Genomic DNA, 14539 nt, shown 5'->3' on the forward strand with positions numbered 1-14539 from the left:
CCATCCTTACAGAGACTGGACTCTACCTATACACCATGTAAGCTAGGGAGTCCTTCAGCTCCTTGGAAATGCCTTTCCTTTCTGCGTGCGCTGATCCGTAATGAATGTTCTCTCCACAGAACTCCTGTAACACTTGATAGTCTGATTCATACTGACTTTTCTACCAAAGTACTCTGATTACAGAGGCACATAAATGCCAACCTCTGGGGGTGGAAGTGGGTAAAAGGGGCCTGTGGTTCATGTGTGGATCTGGGGTAATAGTGCCACAAGAGTTGCTTTAAGCACAAACTACCTCTGATTTATCCTAAACCCCTATGCATTCTTCACCATATTACACCACCTTTATTTCAATAAATGTATACTATTTGTATTTTCCCATGAAATAGTCTCAAAAGCAAAACTGACCCCAGGAGAAGACGACAAGTTTACTCTGTAGCTTTGAGTATCTTCAAACGGATAACTGCACACTCTCGCATACTATACATTATATTATTACTTACTGTTATAAGAATATCCTGTCAGGGAATCTGGATAACCAACTCAATGAAAGAAACTGTATTTTTAAACTCTTATTAATAGGTTGGTCTCATATAATGTATTCACTCATAGTATGACATTTTTAGTATGACATTAAAGTTATCAGACGTTTCTGTAGGGCACACACAAAAAATTCAGTTTTTTATTGTTATACTTGGATTAGGTGTTCAAAATGTACTTATTTTATGATGATTTTGATTCATAAAGTATGAAAGTATTATAACAATTTACATTTTATTTTATTTTATTTTATGAGCTACCTGCAAGTAGTTTTTCCATGATGAAACCTCAGTAAGTTACTTGTGTGGAGAATTTGACACCTGACAAGATCATATTTGCAACTGATTGATGGGAAAAGGAAAATCCATGACTTATGTCACCATTTCTAGATGTCAGAATGTCTGACAGCCTTGTGTAATCAAAACAGTAAAGTGCTTTCTTGTAAATTAAAGAATTAAAATAGTGAGGAATTACCTGAGTAGATGGGAAGCACTCCTGAAAGGTTTAAATACTATTCTGAGTTAAGAAGAGAAATGTAACCACATGGTGATTAGGAAAAACATGTCAGATGATGATAAAGTCTGTACCTCTGCTCTGACTCTGTGAAGTGATAAAAACCGTTCTGGCTAGAAGATGAAAAGGCTAAAAGAGGAAAAAATGGAAGTGAAGAATATGAAATTATAGAACTCTTATTTCCCCAGCTGTGGGGGTAATTACTTACATATCAGAGTTCCTTTAATCTCAGCATCTCACCCACAAACAATTTCTAACACTTCTTCTCGGAAGGTCTCACTTTTTTCCACAGCCATGAAACTATTTAGGGCTTCCCTCTCTCATAGTTAGATTATTATCCTAACTTTAGCTCCTCCTGTTCTTACTTGTCATGGAAATAAAAGCTTCTGGTATAATCTTTTTGGCCAACACTTAAAAAAGTTATTTTACTCTCATCTTCAGAACACACAGATAGTTGCTCCTTGTTGCCTATCAAACCCAAATTGCTCTGGTAGTTCTCAAAGCTTTCCTGATTGGCTTGTATGTGTTCCTCGAGGTTATGTCCCATTACATGCCTACTTTTCCCCAGGAAACAAGCATGCCACTGTTACTGTTCCTTGTGCACACACATCCCTCTGTTTTTGCTTATCCATTCGTGAGGTTTTAATGACAGTAGCTACGGTACTACGCTAGGTTCTAGGTTACAAACATGAATGAATAAACACAGTCTCACTCCTTAAGGATTGCATGAGCTGGTGTATGACAAGCACAAGTGTCTGCAATACCATCAGGTAAGTGCAATAATAGAGTAATAAATAAGGTATAGAGTGGAAAGAGAGGAAAAAATATGAAGACAAATTTTTGATGTCATTTTGTTCATATAACCAGACGCTATTATGGTTTGTAAATTACACGAAGGCAAAGACCTTTATTTTTATTATGTAGGTACTTCAGAAGCATAGGTTGCAAAAACTCACACTGAATACCCCATCAGATTCTTCAGAAGTCACAAGGTATTCCTGATATTTCATTCTACACAGACAGTCGATGGTAGAAGTAGATTTATTTTTCTAAATGTAAAACTACCATCTTGGTGTGGTTGGGACTACACTGGATTAGAAATAAGGTAACTTGAGCTTTAGTCCTGACTTGTCCCTAATAAGCCACGTGACTTAGAACAAGACATTTCACCTCTTTAAGTGTCTAAAAGGAGTAAGTTGGTCTAGATGTCCTTAACTTCTTCTGCTCTTACAATCTGTTAATTCTCTGCATCAGCATTCCTTCAATAGACACAAACTAATAGAATCTACAGTGTGTATATCACTATACCTTGTGATATGTTTATGTCACAGATATTCAAATCTCATCATCTCTAAGCTGGAGTTGGATGATTTCACAGCTACAATCAACTAACGTGCTAACTCCCTAAGGTCAGCACACTATGGCTTTACTTCCTTCTTTAATCCTGGAGACACTGGCCTGGGAAGAGAGAAACTGCAGCTCTTTGACAATAGTTTTGGTCACACAGGCAAGCAGGAATCCACATCACACTTGGTATGTTTATTGATAGTGAGACTCTGGAGTGACTGAAGATTGAGACTCAGCTAACCTGACAGCTTGAGAGCTTAAAAGCATTGATTAGTGAATGTGCAAGAATCTGACCTTCCAACTGCCTCCATGTTGTGGTTTTGGTTTCTATAATAAGAGGTAAAAAAAAAAAAAGAGGAAACTTTATTCTTTTATGCTTTGTAGTGATTATTCTACCCAAACAAAAAGGGACATGAATTAACAGAAACCCTTGAGTATAATTTTAAGAATCTTACACACCAGGGACTATACTGAGGAGGATATACTCTAGGGATAGAGTTCCGTGTGTGTCCTCAGCACATATTCTCATATTAAACAATTCCGAAAGACTCCACTTCCAGTGAAGGGAGCACATACAGTCTGCATTGTACTTACCATGCTGTCCATTGACAGATATTCATATTGCACTTTTTAATTAGGCGACAAAGCAGTTTTCACATATGTGGTAGTTGGTGCTAATGAACATTTACATAAGGAACCAAAGGAAATTAAATGGATGCTAAGATTATCATTTTGAACATTTTCTTTTTATTTGTGGTAATAAAAAAGTGTGAATTGAAAATCTAAGGAAAGATAACTTTTTAAAAGTGAAATGCACTAAATAAAAAGGCATGTTTATAAATACAATAAACTACCTGTGACATTTAATTTACAGAATGTATAGCAATGGCAGAGACACATAATATTAATCGATCCTAACTCTGTAGGCTTGTGATGAATGGACTATAAAACATTTAATTAGTGTTGGTTATGCTTAAATGTTTTTTGTAATATTAAATTCATGTTGTATAAAGGACACGATGATAATGCCTTTAGCTGTTTTACTTGATGTTATAAATACAAATATGAGAAGAGGAGAAAACCACCAGGGAAAGGAACTCAAAAGTATTATGCACTTTATCTTCACCTGATCATTTGCAGTTTTCTGACACCCTTTATGGTTGGCAAAGTTTATCAGATTTGTTTCAGTAAGTCTACTGTTCTCAAAATCTCATGTATGTGAATAATTCCCTGTTCAACTTAACTGCTATTTTGCTTTCTATTCCTTGTTTTCTTTCTTAAATATATTTGAGAATATATGGCACTTTTGTTAATGGGAAATGTTTGCAACTTTATTTTTCAGTCAAAAGAAACCATATAGAGCTTCCCTGGTGGCACAGTGGTTAACAATCCACCTGCTAATGCGGGCGAGAAGGGTTCGAGACCTGGTCTGGGAAGAACCCACATGTCGTGGAACAACTAAGCCCGTGCGCCACAGCTACTGAGCACATGTGTCACAACTACTGAAGCCCACGTGCCTAGAGCCCGTGCTCCGCACAAGAGAAGCCTCCACAGTGAGAAGACCATGCACCACAACAAAGACACAACACAGCCAAAATGAAAGAAAGAAAAAAGAATAAGTAAAATGAATAAATTTTAAAAAAGAAACCATATAAAGGATGTAATTCATGTGATAAAACAGGAGTCTTTTAGTAAACATTTACTCTTGAGTGTTACTTAAATACTCTTATAATAAGCTGTTTTGATAACAGACATATATATGACAACAACAATAACAAAAATCTGTGAACTCTCTGAAGCCTCTTCTGATTATTTGTATCATTTATTAAGAACTCCCTAGGAATTTATCTCTATGATGTTATTCAAAATTAAAATAGTCACACTCACAAATGTTTTATTTGTGTATGTATATGTTCTCATGTCTTCCAAAGTGACGTAGTTCTCAAGGAATAATTCTACTTTCTCATTCTAATTTTCATTTATACCCCTAATCAACTAGCACAGTATTTCATATTTAACAAGCATTCGATCATCATATTTAAGATCATCATAATGAGAACCTACTGTACAGCACAGGGAACTCTACTCAGTGCTCTGTGGTGACCTAAACGGGAAGGAAATCTAAAAAAGAGTCGATATATGTATATGTATGACTGATTCACTTTGATGTACAGCAAGAAACTAACAAACACAACATTGTAAAGCAACTATACTCCAATAAAAATTAATACAAAACAAATAAAGTAAAATAAAATAAAATAATCATATTAACCAAAACTTATTGGACCTGGAATGTCTTTGATTATATTCATTCCCTAACAAAATGAACAGTGTCTCTGATACCAAAAATATCAACAAATACAATTCTTTATTTTTAAAAAACTCACACCATATTAAGAAATACAAATTCTTCATAAAAAAAAGTATTTTTTTTTATGAAGGAAAAGAAAGAGTAGAGCTTGGGGTCATTGACTCATTTTTTAGATCATCTGTCTGCCACATTTGTTAAGTTGCTTACTTTTTATTGTTACTGTAACCATGATTTATAGATATCTTATAAATAAACATGTGTGAAAAAAGAATTGATTTACTATCAATGATTTATCAATTTTATAAGTATGTGACCACTTCTGAGTAACAACCACTTATGGGAGACAAAGCTTTGCCTTTATGAAATTCAACATCTATGTGGTGTGACTATATACATTACAAGAACTATGTCTTTATCTATTTATTCGTCTACTTAATATATACACCAAACATATAGCTGGTCAAGCTGCTGAATAAATCATCAAAATAAAGTATGACACTGTAGCAGTTTTAAAACACATTTTGAAATATATAGCAGTGAATAAGAATAACAAGGAAATGTTCTGCTGACTTTGAGAGAAAATATTGCATTTTGTTCTTCTTTGCATTCTCAAGAGCAACAAGCCTTGCCTTATATATAGTAGATGCTCAATAAATATATGGCGGATGAATTCCTGACCATATAGATACGGAGGGGCATGTAACATGAATTATGGAATAGAAACACAGGAGAGGGAGAGGGGATGGTAAAAAGTCTGTTTTGCAGTGATTTCTCATTAATGAGGACGCTAGCCCTCTACTGACTACTTAGCAGGAGACCATATGATCTGCTCTCTGCGGTCAGCTTATTGATTGTGTGGGTCAATGTAATCTGATGCATAAAGAACCAAGAAAATGGAAGGTGGCATTTTCCTAGGTAAATGGTAAGAAGCAGCTCATTTACATTTTCACGCACTGAGGCTCAGTAGCTCCCACATAAAGTTGAATTATTCATAAAAGCAATCCTAAAATGGACAATTCCTCCTTAATTAATAGATATGATCCTAGCAAAAGATTAGATTTTAAAAAATGCACTAAGACATCTTAAAGATAGAATCTGTATGAGCATGAAGTAAAAATTGCTCTTCCCTTTTTTATTTAGACTATCTGTGTTGTACACACACATATCAGGGTCTAGTTCTATGCTCTTAGATTATGGTGGTCCTTGGTTTCTATCTTCCTAGATACCCAATGCCTAACCATTTTACTGCTAGTTAATGCCCACACTAAATGCAAGTCAAAGTGATTAGCTCTGAGAAAAAAACCAACAATAAAACAACATCCTCAATGCAAAACTTCCAAACTGACTGACCAACTATCAAAATCCCAGAAAAACAAATCCAAAATGTGAACACTTAATCCATAAAACAAATAAAAATTATTATTGAAGAGAATGAAACTATTGGATAAAAAAGAAGTTTGCATTAAATGACTGTTTTAGTATCTTCAGCAGAGTTCCTAACACAAACTCGGCACTCACAAATTGCTAGTTTATTTTCTTTCAGCCCAGGAGAGAACGTGCAGTGTTACCTGCCAGAGAGGGTCTTTCTGCTCAGGGAAGAGCTCAAAGTACTTGTGGGCTAGTTGCACTGGAGGCAGAGTTTGCAATTTCAGGTTGGTCCAGCTCTGCACGAAGTTGGCCAAGTTCACAAAGGTGTACAGCCCTAGGCGGTCATTTCCATAGTTTGACAAATGGGTCATGAAAATGCTGATCTGAAAAATAAATAAAAATGACCGTAAATATCATATGCATATGCCCTAAAGTGGCATAGAAGCTCTAGGAAGTACCTCACCTAAACGCTGAATTTCATGAGAAGTACAATTATCATTTCAGGTGGAGTGTTATGGACGGAATTGTGTACACCGCACTCACATTCATATGTTGAAACTGTAACTCCCAATGTGACTGTGTTCAAAGATAGGTTCTTTAAGGAGGTACTTAAGCTTAAATGAAGTCATAAGGGTGGGACCCTAACCTGATAGGTCTGATGCCCTTATAAAAACAGACACCACAGTGCATTCCCTCCCTCTCTCTTTCTCTCTCTCCCTCTCTCTCTGTCTCTTTCTTTCTCTATCCCTCCCCCTTGCAATGCACAGAAAAGAGGCCAATTGGGAACACAGCCAGAGGGCGGCTGTCTTTAAGTCAGGAAGAGAAGTCTCACCGGAAACTGAATCTTCTGGCACCTCGATCACGGACTTCTAGCCTCCAGAACTGTGAGAATAAATGTCCGTTGTTTAAACCACCCAGTCTGTGGTGTCTTATTATGGCAGCTTGCAAAGACTAATACAGGTAGAAAGCCACACATCTGATTTCTATCAAAATCACTCTTAAGCTCACTCTGAAAATAAAAATTGAAATTGGGATTGGCATCCCCTCACTGCCCATTAAAAGTATAGTATTACTTTACATAACAGTTTTTCCCCCATTGTGGAATCAAAACTATCAAATCCAATAATCTAATAACTCCCAACCTAGAGAAGAACCAGAATTAGACCAGTTCTAAAATTAAAAAAACTGTTCCAGACCTTTTTTTGGTATAGATATGTATACAGGTTGAAATGAAATCAAACTCAAGAAAACTTGTTTTTCTTTTTTCTTTTTTTTTTCTTTTTTTTTTTGTGGTCTAATGACTCATGAGTATGAAACGTACAGTGTGGGGAATACAGTCAATAAATATTTGATATTTTTGTATGGAGATAGATGGTATGGCTAGGTTTATCATGGTGGTCATTTTTAAATGTATAGAAATAATGAATCAATATATTGTGAACCAGGAACTAATATAGTGTGGTAGGCCAATTATACCTCAAAAACAAACAAACAAACAAATATACCAACTCATAGAAAAAGAGATCAGATCTGTGGCTACCAGAGCCGGTGGTGGGGAGTGGGTACTGGGGGAGGGAGAATTGGATGAAAGCAGTCTAAAGGTACAACCTTCCAGTTACAAGCTAAATAACTATGAGGGATGTGATGCACTATATGATAAAGATAACGAACACTGCTCTATGTTATATATGAAAGTTGGTAAGAGAGGAAATCCTAAGTTCTCATCATAAGGAGAAAATATTTCTTTTCTAATTTCCTTTTTTTTTTTTCTTTTTTTGCGGTACGCGGGCCTCTCACTATTGTGGCCTCTCCCGTTGCGGAGCACAGGCTCCGGACGTGCAGGTTCAGAGGCCATGGCTCACGGGCCCAGCCGCTCCGCGGCATGTGGGATCCTCCTGGACCGGGCACGAACCTGTGTCCCCTGCATCGGCAGGCGAACTCTCAACCACTGTGCCACCAGGGAAGCCCTCTAATTTATTTAATTCTGTATCTGTATAAAATGATGGATGGTCACTAAACTTATTGTATTCATCATTTCATAATGTATGTTAAGTCAAATCATTGTGCTGTACACCTTAAACTTATACACTGCTGTATGTCAATTATATCTCAATAAAACTAGAAGAAAAAAATAATAGAGCATTAGTTTGCATAAGAATTAAAAAAAACAAAACTCTGATAAGGTAGTGTAAGTCAAAGGTATCAGGTTCATGGAATGCCCTTTACTAGAATGCTGAAAAGGATCCTCTGAGGAAAGCCCATTAAGATGATTAAAGATATTCCTCACCAAGGTTGAAGGTGGGGAAGAGAGTGGAAGAACTTGGCCTATTCCCCATAAATATCGCCTAAAAAGTATATAGCGCTTACTATGTGCTAGGCATAAATCTAAGCCCTTTACTTGTATGAAATGATTAAGTCCTCACAACAATCTTATAAGGTAGGTACAGTTATTGTCCCCTTCTACAGATGAAGAAACTGAGGCACAGTGAAATAATTTGTTCAAGTCTCACATCTAGTCATTGGCAGAGCAGAATTTAAAACCTAGGCAAATCTGACACATGATATATCTGAAACCTTCACCCAAATAGTTTTATGTATAGACTTTGACATCCATCATTGTTTTCCAATTGCCATTTTGAAAATAAAAGACAAAGAGTATCTATTTATAGAAGAAAGTGGAAAATTTATGTAAGTATTATCTTGGCAACTTAAAGTGTTTTTTTTTTTAAATCAGAATGACAGAACATAAACTATTTTTGGAATCTTACATGAAACTTTTCAGACAATGACTTATAATATTTGAAAATAATTTTACTGACAGACGGCAAATTTATCTTTGAAGGCAGTATCACTCCTATCATATTTTCAGTCCATTTCCCCCCCTTCCCCAGGGTATATTCAAAGCTTTTTATTCTGAAGGTCAAAAAAAAAGAAAAGCTATTTTAAAGAATATTCTTTACGTAGCTTGTTTGGATAGAAATTTAAATTAAAGCCCTCAAATTCTAGTTGATACAATGATCTTAAAATTCATGTGGAATCACTTGAACAGGCTTAGGGTAACTATGTCACTGATTTTTACATTGACCAAACTCTCTCTCACTCTTAAGCTCTTTTTCTTTTTTTCAAATAGGAAGTGCCCTCTTGGCAGGACTTAATTATAGAGTTTTTAGAACATAACATAGTATCAATACTTGATGACCATATAATTGCAATCGTTGTCATGAGAACTTCTTTGTAATCACCACAAAATAATATGCATTTGATCCCAATAAGTATGCATTTATTTCATGTTAAGACAGTTAAGCAGTGTTATCCATGATAATTATAGTTTCTTGGGACTGAAAAACCAGGCTAGTGCCTGAATGCCTGAAGAAATACAATAACGTCCTAGAAATCTGCCACCTGCCCTCTAGCACTGTTATTTTAAGATGGAACTTTAAGGCACCTGTAAGTGTCTAAAATCTGACAAAATTGTAAATAAAAATACTACTTGAAGAATACTGTAAAAATTATTTTTATATCGTGGGCAAATGTATACCATTTTGTTAGGGTATTGCCATAATGCTTCTAAAGGATTTTGTGGCCCACTAATTCTAAGTCATTTATCCAGAATCTCTTTAGGAGAACAAGCCTTGCTTTCTGAAGGAAGTATAACACTGATGCAGGGCAAACGGAAAATCCACCTTTGGAAGAAAGCAGAGTCTGGAGATGTTGCATGGTTCTAAGCTGACGCATGCTTCTGCACTTAAATGTTCCTTTGCCAAGAAAAATGATGAGCACCCTGGCCACAATAGTTGAAATCACTGTGTACAGGGTAGCATGTGTACATGCTTTACTGGTTAGAAATATATTAGTGCTGGTACATGGTCAATTGACTGCACTTTCAGAAGAAAGATTCTGCAAGCACAGCTTAACTGTGCATATCTGACTTGCTAAAAGCAGCTATTGTGCAGACAGAACATTTTAGTTTTAGTATTTCTGGCCACATGGCTTGTTTATAAAAAGAAAAAGTAAAACCTATTCAGAGAGTGTAGGAAGAATAAGACAAATTAAGAATGGATGTGGTTTGAAGCATAAATAAGGGAAGTGGAAAGAAATGCACTATGAAATATTTGCAAATAATTTTTCACAGACATAGTATATTGCTATTATTTTTTATATGACAGTGTATGTTCCTCCACTTATTCTGTGTTATTATTTATTTATTTATTTTGATTGTTATTTCCTTAAGGATACAGTAAGACTATTCTGGCTCAATACTCCCCAAAGCATCATCTAGAAAAGGTATGACTGCGCTACATTGGTGCAAATGGTTTGCAGATGCAAACCCACTGTACCTTGAAATATTGCAGCTCAGAGATCTGCATGGATTCAGACAAGCAGCAGTTTACCTCTCACATGATAAAGATGGGCAATGACACCATGTTCGATGGATGAGTTTAAGAATAAGATATAAAATGCTAATGTCAGCAGGCCACCTGCAGCAGGCCTTCCAGAGGGGTCACCGAGGTCGGGCTTCTATCACCAAGCTGGCCTCTGGGCTGCCCCCCACCTTGTCATTGACGCTGCTACATATGCCCCTTCCTCAACTCTCAACACTCTCAACTCCATTATAAGCGAACAAGAAACAAATCTACATTCTACATTTTACCTGTTGTAAAAATTAAAAACCAATCTTGAAGGCACTCTCATAGTCTAATTATTCATTAAAAATATATAACAGCATTTCTCAATGTCAGATGCAATATGCATGGACTAAATTTAGGAAGATCATTACCTGTGGAATAAATCCATTTAATGATGTGTCTATAGTCCAAGGAAAAAGGTGGTTTTAAATAAAGTGGTGTATAAATCTTGATAATAGGGAATTACATAAAAATAATGGAACTCTAAGGATAATCTTTAAATGTGGGTAAAAGCGCTGCCTGTTGTACAGACAAACAGGATAGCATCAATATTATGTAAATGTGGGCAAGTGGCTGTTCTTCTGAGTCTTTAGTTGCAAGTCCTACAATTGTTTTGTATAGCATTTTACTTTGTCTCTCTTACTAAGTAGAAAGGATAAAGGAAAAAGGGAAAAATAAAATAAAAAACAAAGGCTTTATTTTATCCAGAAAATGAAGCATCAACCCTCTCTAAATTGAGCTAAAATATTTTCAGACTGCCAATACCAGAACAGTTTTCTGGCTTTTCCTACTTGTATGACAAGCACAATGTCATTGTAAATTGTATGGATATTAATATCCATAACCAGAATATCAAGTATAGTATCTTAAAATAGAATTTAAAATCTTTTTAGAGCATGTATTCTTATTTAAAGTACACATTAAATATTTGGATATAAGTTCTGTGTCTTATAGTGCCTTTAAAGATGAAATCATTTACAGAGTTGTTAGATACATAGCTCATAGGAAAAACACATTATTATAACAAATACAGAAACAATAGCTTTGCAGAGAAAGAAGAGATGTACTCTGTTTTAAGTACAGCTTGCCCTGTGCTCATGACACAGCACAGAACTTTTCAAGATAAACATTAAATATTAGCAGTCAGTTTCCATTTTTGCCTCTGTGGCCCTGTCAGTGTACTGCTTTTCAGAAAGAGTCCATTGTGTCTAAAAATATGTCCATTAGTTTGTTAAATTATTGATTAGGCTTTTAGTTCTCATAAAATGTGAAGATAGATAGAAAAAAGGGGAAGGCAACTTTGATGGCTCGTCTTATGTGCTTTGGCATCATACTCATATTTTTCTTATAAAAGGCAATTTTATGTCTTCATTTGTTCTTAATATAGGCTGGAACCACACAAAAGATACAAGAGTTGGATTATGCTTAACATTACCAATTTGTATGCCGGTACATTTCCAGATTTAAACACCAATGACATAATTGTTGTGAAATAATTAGAGGCCCCCCAAGTACTACTTTTTGGTCCTGGGCAACTAATAAGTTGGTATATGCATACATCTATGTCCTCAGATGCCAAAAGTAAGGAATATCTGCCCAAACCTAATATAATTATATTACTCTGCCACTCAATCTAAAACCCATCATTAGATTGGAATTCACTATTGAGATATACACGTTTATTTTTAAAAAAATGTATCATATATTGAATGATTGGTCAATGAATGATCATTTTTAAACACATGATGCTGTTGAATCTTAATGTGAATTTATTTAATAACTTTGCCATGGGATTTTATGTTCATTTTTGGTGTATTGATTAGGTACTAAGAACTCACCCTAATTTTTAAAGAAAGGAAATGAAGGTCAAAGTGTTTAAGTGATCTTTCTGAGACTATAGAGGAAATCCTAGCAAATCAGTGCTCAAAGTTGGGCATGCGAGTTCAGAATCAGTGCCCTCTCACATCCAGTGTTCTGCCAGAGACTTTGGCAGCAAGTTCACCTAACTTCTATTTTCTGCTTTTTCTCCTTCTATTATTTTAATTACCTGGTAGATTTTATTTGTAACAATATTAGGTTAAAACTAACATTTCTTTGTGTACGTTTCCTAGAATTGATCCAACATAAAATTTCACTTATGTATTAAATTTTTTTGGAAGAAATAAAAGTCAATATTTCAATATTTATATTTCTACATACATACATTTTAACTGATTATTGACTCTGAACATTTCAAGATAATTCACCCTGAAGAGAGAAATGGTTATTTCATTTGCAAAGATTAGCATATTTCTTAATATAAATGTGTTATAGAAAGTAAAAGTAACTCCAACCTTCCAATCTTAAAGAAACATGTTTGGGGCTTCCCTGGTGGCGCAGTGGTTGAGAATCTGCCTGCCAATGCAGGGGAAACGGGTTCAAGCCCTGGTCCGTGAAGATCCCACATGCCGCGGAGCAACTGGGTCCGTGAGCCACAACTACTGAGCCTGCGCGTCTGGAGCCTGTGCTCCGCAACAAGAGAGGCCGCGATAGTGAGAGGCCCGCGCACCGCAATGAAGAGTGGCCCCCACTCGCCGCAACTAGAGAAAGCCCTCGCACAGAAATGAAGACCCAACACAGCCAAAAGTAAATAAATAAATATTTTTTAAAAAAGAAACATGTTTGACTTTAACAGACCCTTCAAGATATATCCCTCTAAGAACTACTCTTAGAAGGAGAAAGAAAAAGAGGAGAAGAAGAAGAAAGGAATAAAGAATGGAAAGAAAGAAGGAAGAAAGGAATGAAGAAAGGGAGGGAAGCATGGAGGGAGGGAAGAAGGCAAGTGGGCAGGAAGGAAGAGAGCAAAAGGAAGAAAGAGAAGCAAAGAATAGCTCCAAAATCAAACATCTCACCATCTGTAGGGCAGATGGACAGGGAAAAAGTAGGAATGATTTAGTTCATGGCTTTTAAATCTCTACTGAGTAAACTGAACTCTTCTGAATCTATTGATTCAACCACTCAGGAAACTTAAGTGAAACTAAACCACTAAGCAGAGGGAGCTCTTTTGCTCCACATGACTTTCAATGTGGTTTCATGTAAGATGTTCATCATCACAGGCATTTATAATTAATTACTATTCTTAGTTGATGTTTCAATACCCCACACCCTTGACTATTAAAAGGAAGACTTTTCTTGGGTGTGTAAAAACAAACAAACAAACAAACCCCAAACTAAACATTTTCTCATAAACCAAACTAAACCTTTGTTTTTAATTTGGAGCAGGTTTAATGAAGAAAATAATGCTAATCAAACAGTTTAAAAAACAAAAGAGTTAGTAATTAAAATATTATCCTGGGAGTCTCTATTGCATAAGTCAGAAAATATAGAGAAAGGACTTTGGGTTGCTGTTATAATTCACATTGGTTTGGTTTGCACACAGTGGGACAGTAGCAATGTGAAATTTGGAACCAGAATGTCTGGATTTGAGGACGGTCTCTGCCTTACCATATCAATTAATTTCTCTGAATCTCTGACTTTTCTACTGTAAATGGAAACAATACCTTACTTTACAGTTCTATGTGATGCTCCAATGAGTTGGGGAATTCCAAAATATTTTGTAAAATGAAAAACATTGTATAAAATTTATCATTATGCACATTCATTTAAGGTAACTATGGAGTAGTTAACATATCAAATATAATTTTAAATCAGTTGATATATATCTCAGCGATAATAATATCTTTTGGAAGCAAAGTCGGTGTTTCTTTGTTCCACTGAAATAACTGCATATATGGTGCTTACGATAATTACTGTGATTTCTAGTCAAAACAGAAAATGTTGGGTATATTTACACCAGAGTAAAAATCACTAAGTTTGATACCTAATATATGAAGCTCTTTTGTAGTTTTCATGTAATTTCTTAATAAATGCAAGTTTTATCCCCCAGAATCACCTCTGACAGCTGCAGTTAAAAATCAGTATAGGAGGAGATTGTTAAATGGAATCCTTTGTTTCATTTCAAAAAGTGCCATGAGGAGATTTTAGAGACAGGACTCAAGGGTAGTAGTGCCATGAGCTG

The 14539-nt window shown here is 35.6% G+C and overlaps 1 protein-coding gene across 1 annotated transcript in view; it reads right to left on the bottom strand.

The window, feature by feature from the left end:
- The window catches only part of LOC308622145 (bifunctional heparan sulfate N-deacetylase/N-sulfotransferase 4), a gene marked incomplete at both ends in the record, with an annotated part of 257940 nt that overhangs the window by 41682 nt on the left and 201719 nt on the right, over nucleotides 1-14539 (bottom strand). The window contains one exon of the mRNA XM_081243310.1: nucleotides 6277-6459. Within this exon, the coding sequence (XP_081099436.1) occupies nucleotides 6277-6459 (183 nt within the window). The remainder of the gene's footprint in view (nucleotides 1-6276; nucleotides 6460-14539) is intronic.

This window comes from Mesoplodon bidens (assembly GCF_964165515.1).
Source record: "Mesoplodon bidens genome assembly, chromosome: 1".
Taxonomy (NCBI): Eukaryota; Metazoa; Chordata; class Mammalia; order Artiodactyla; family Ziphiidae; genus Mesoplodon; species Mesoplodon bidens.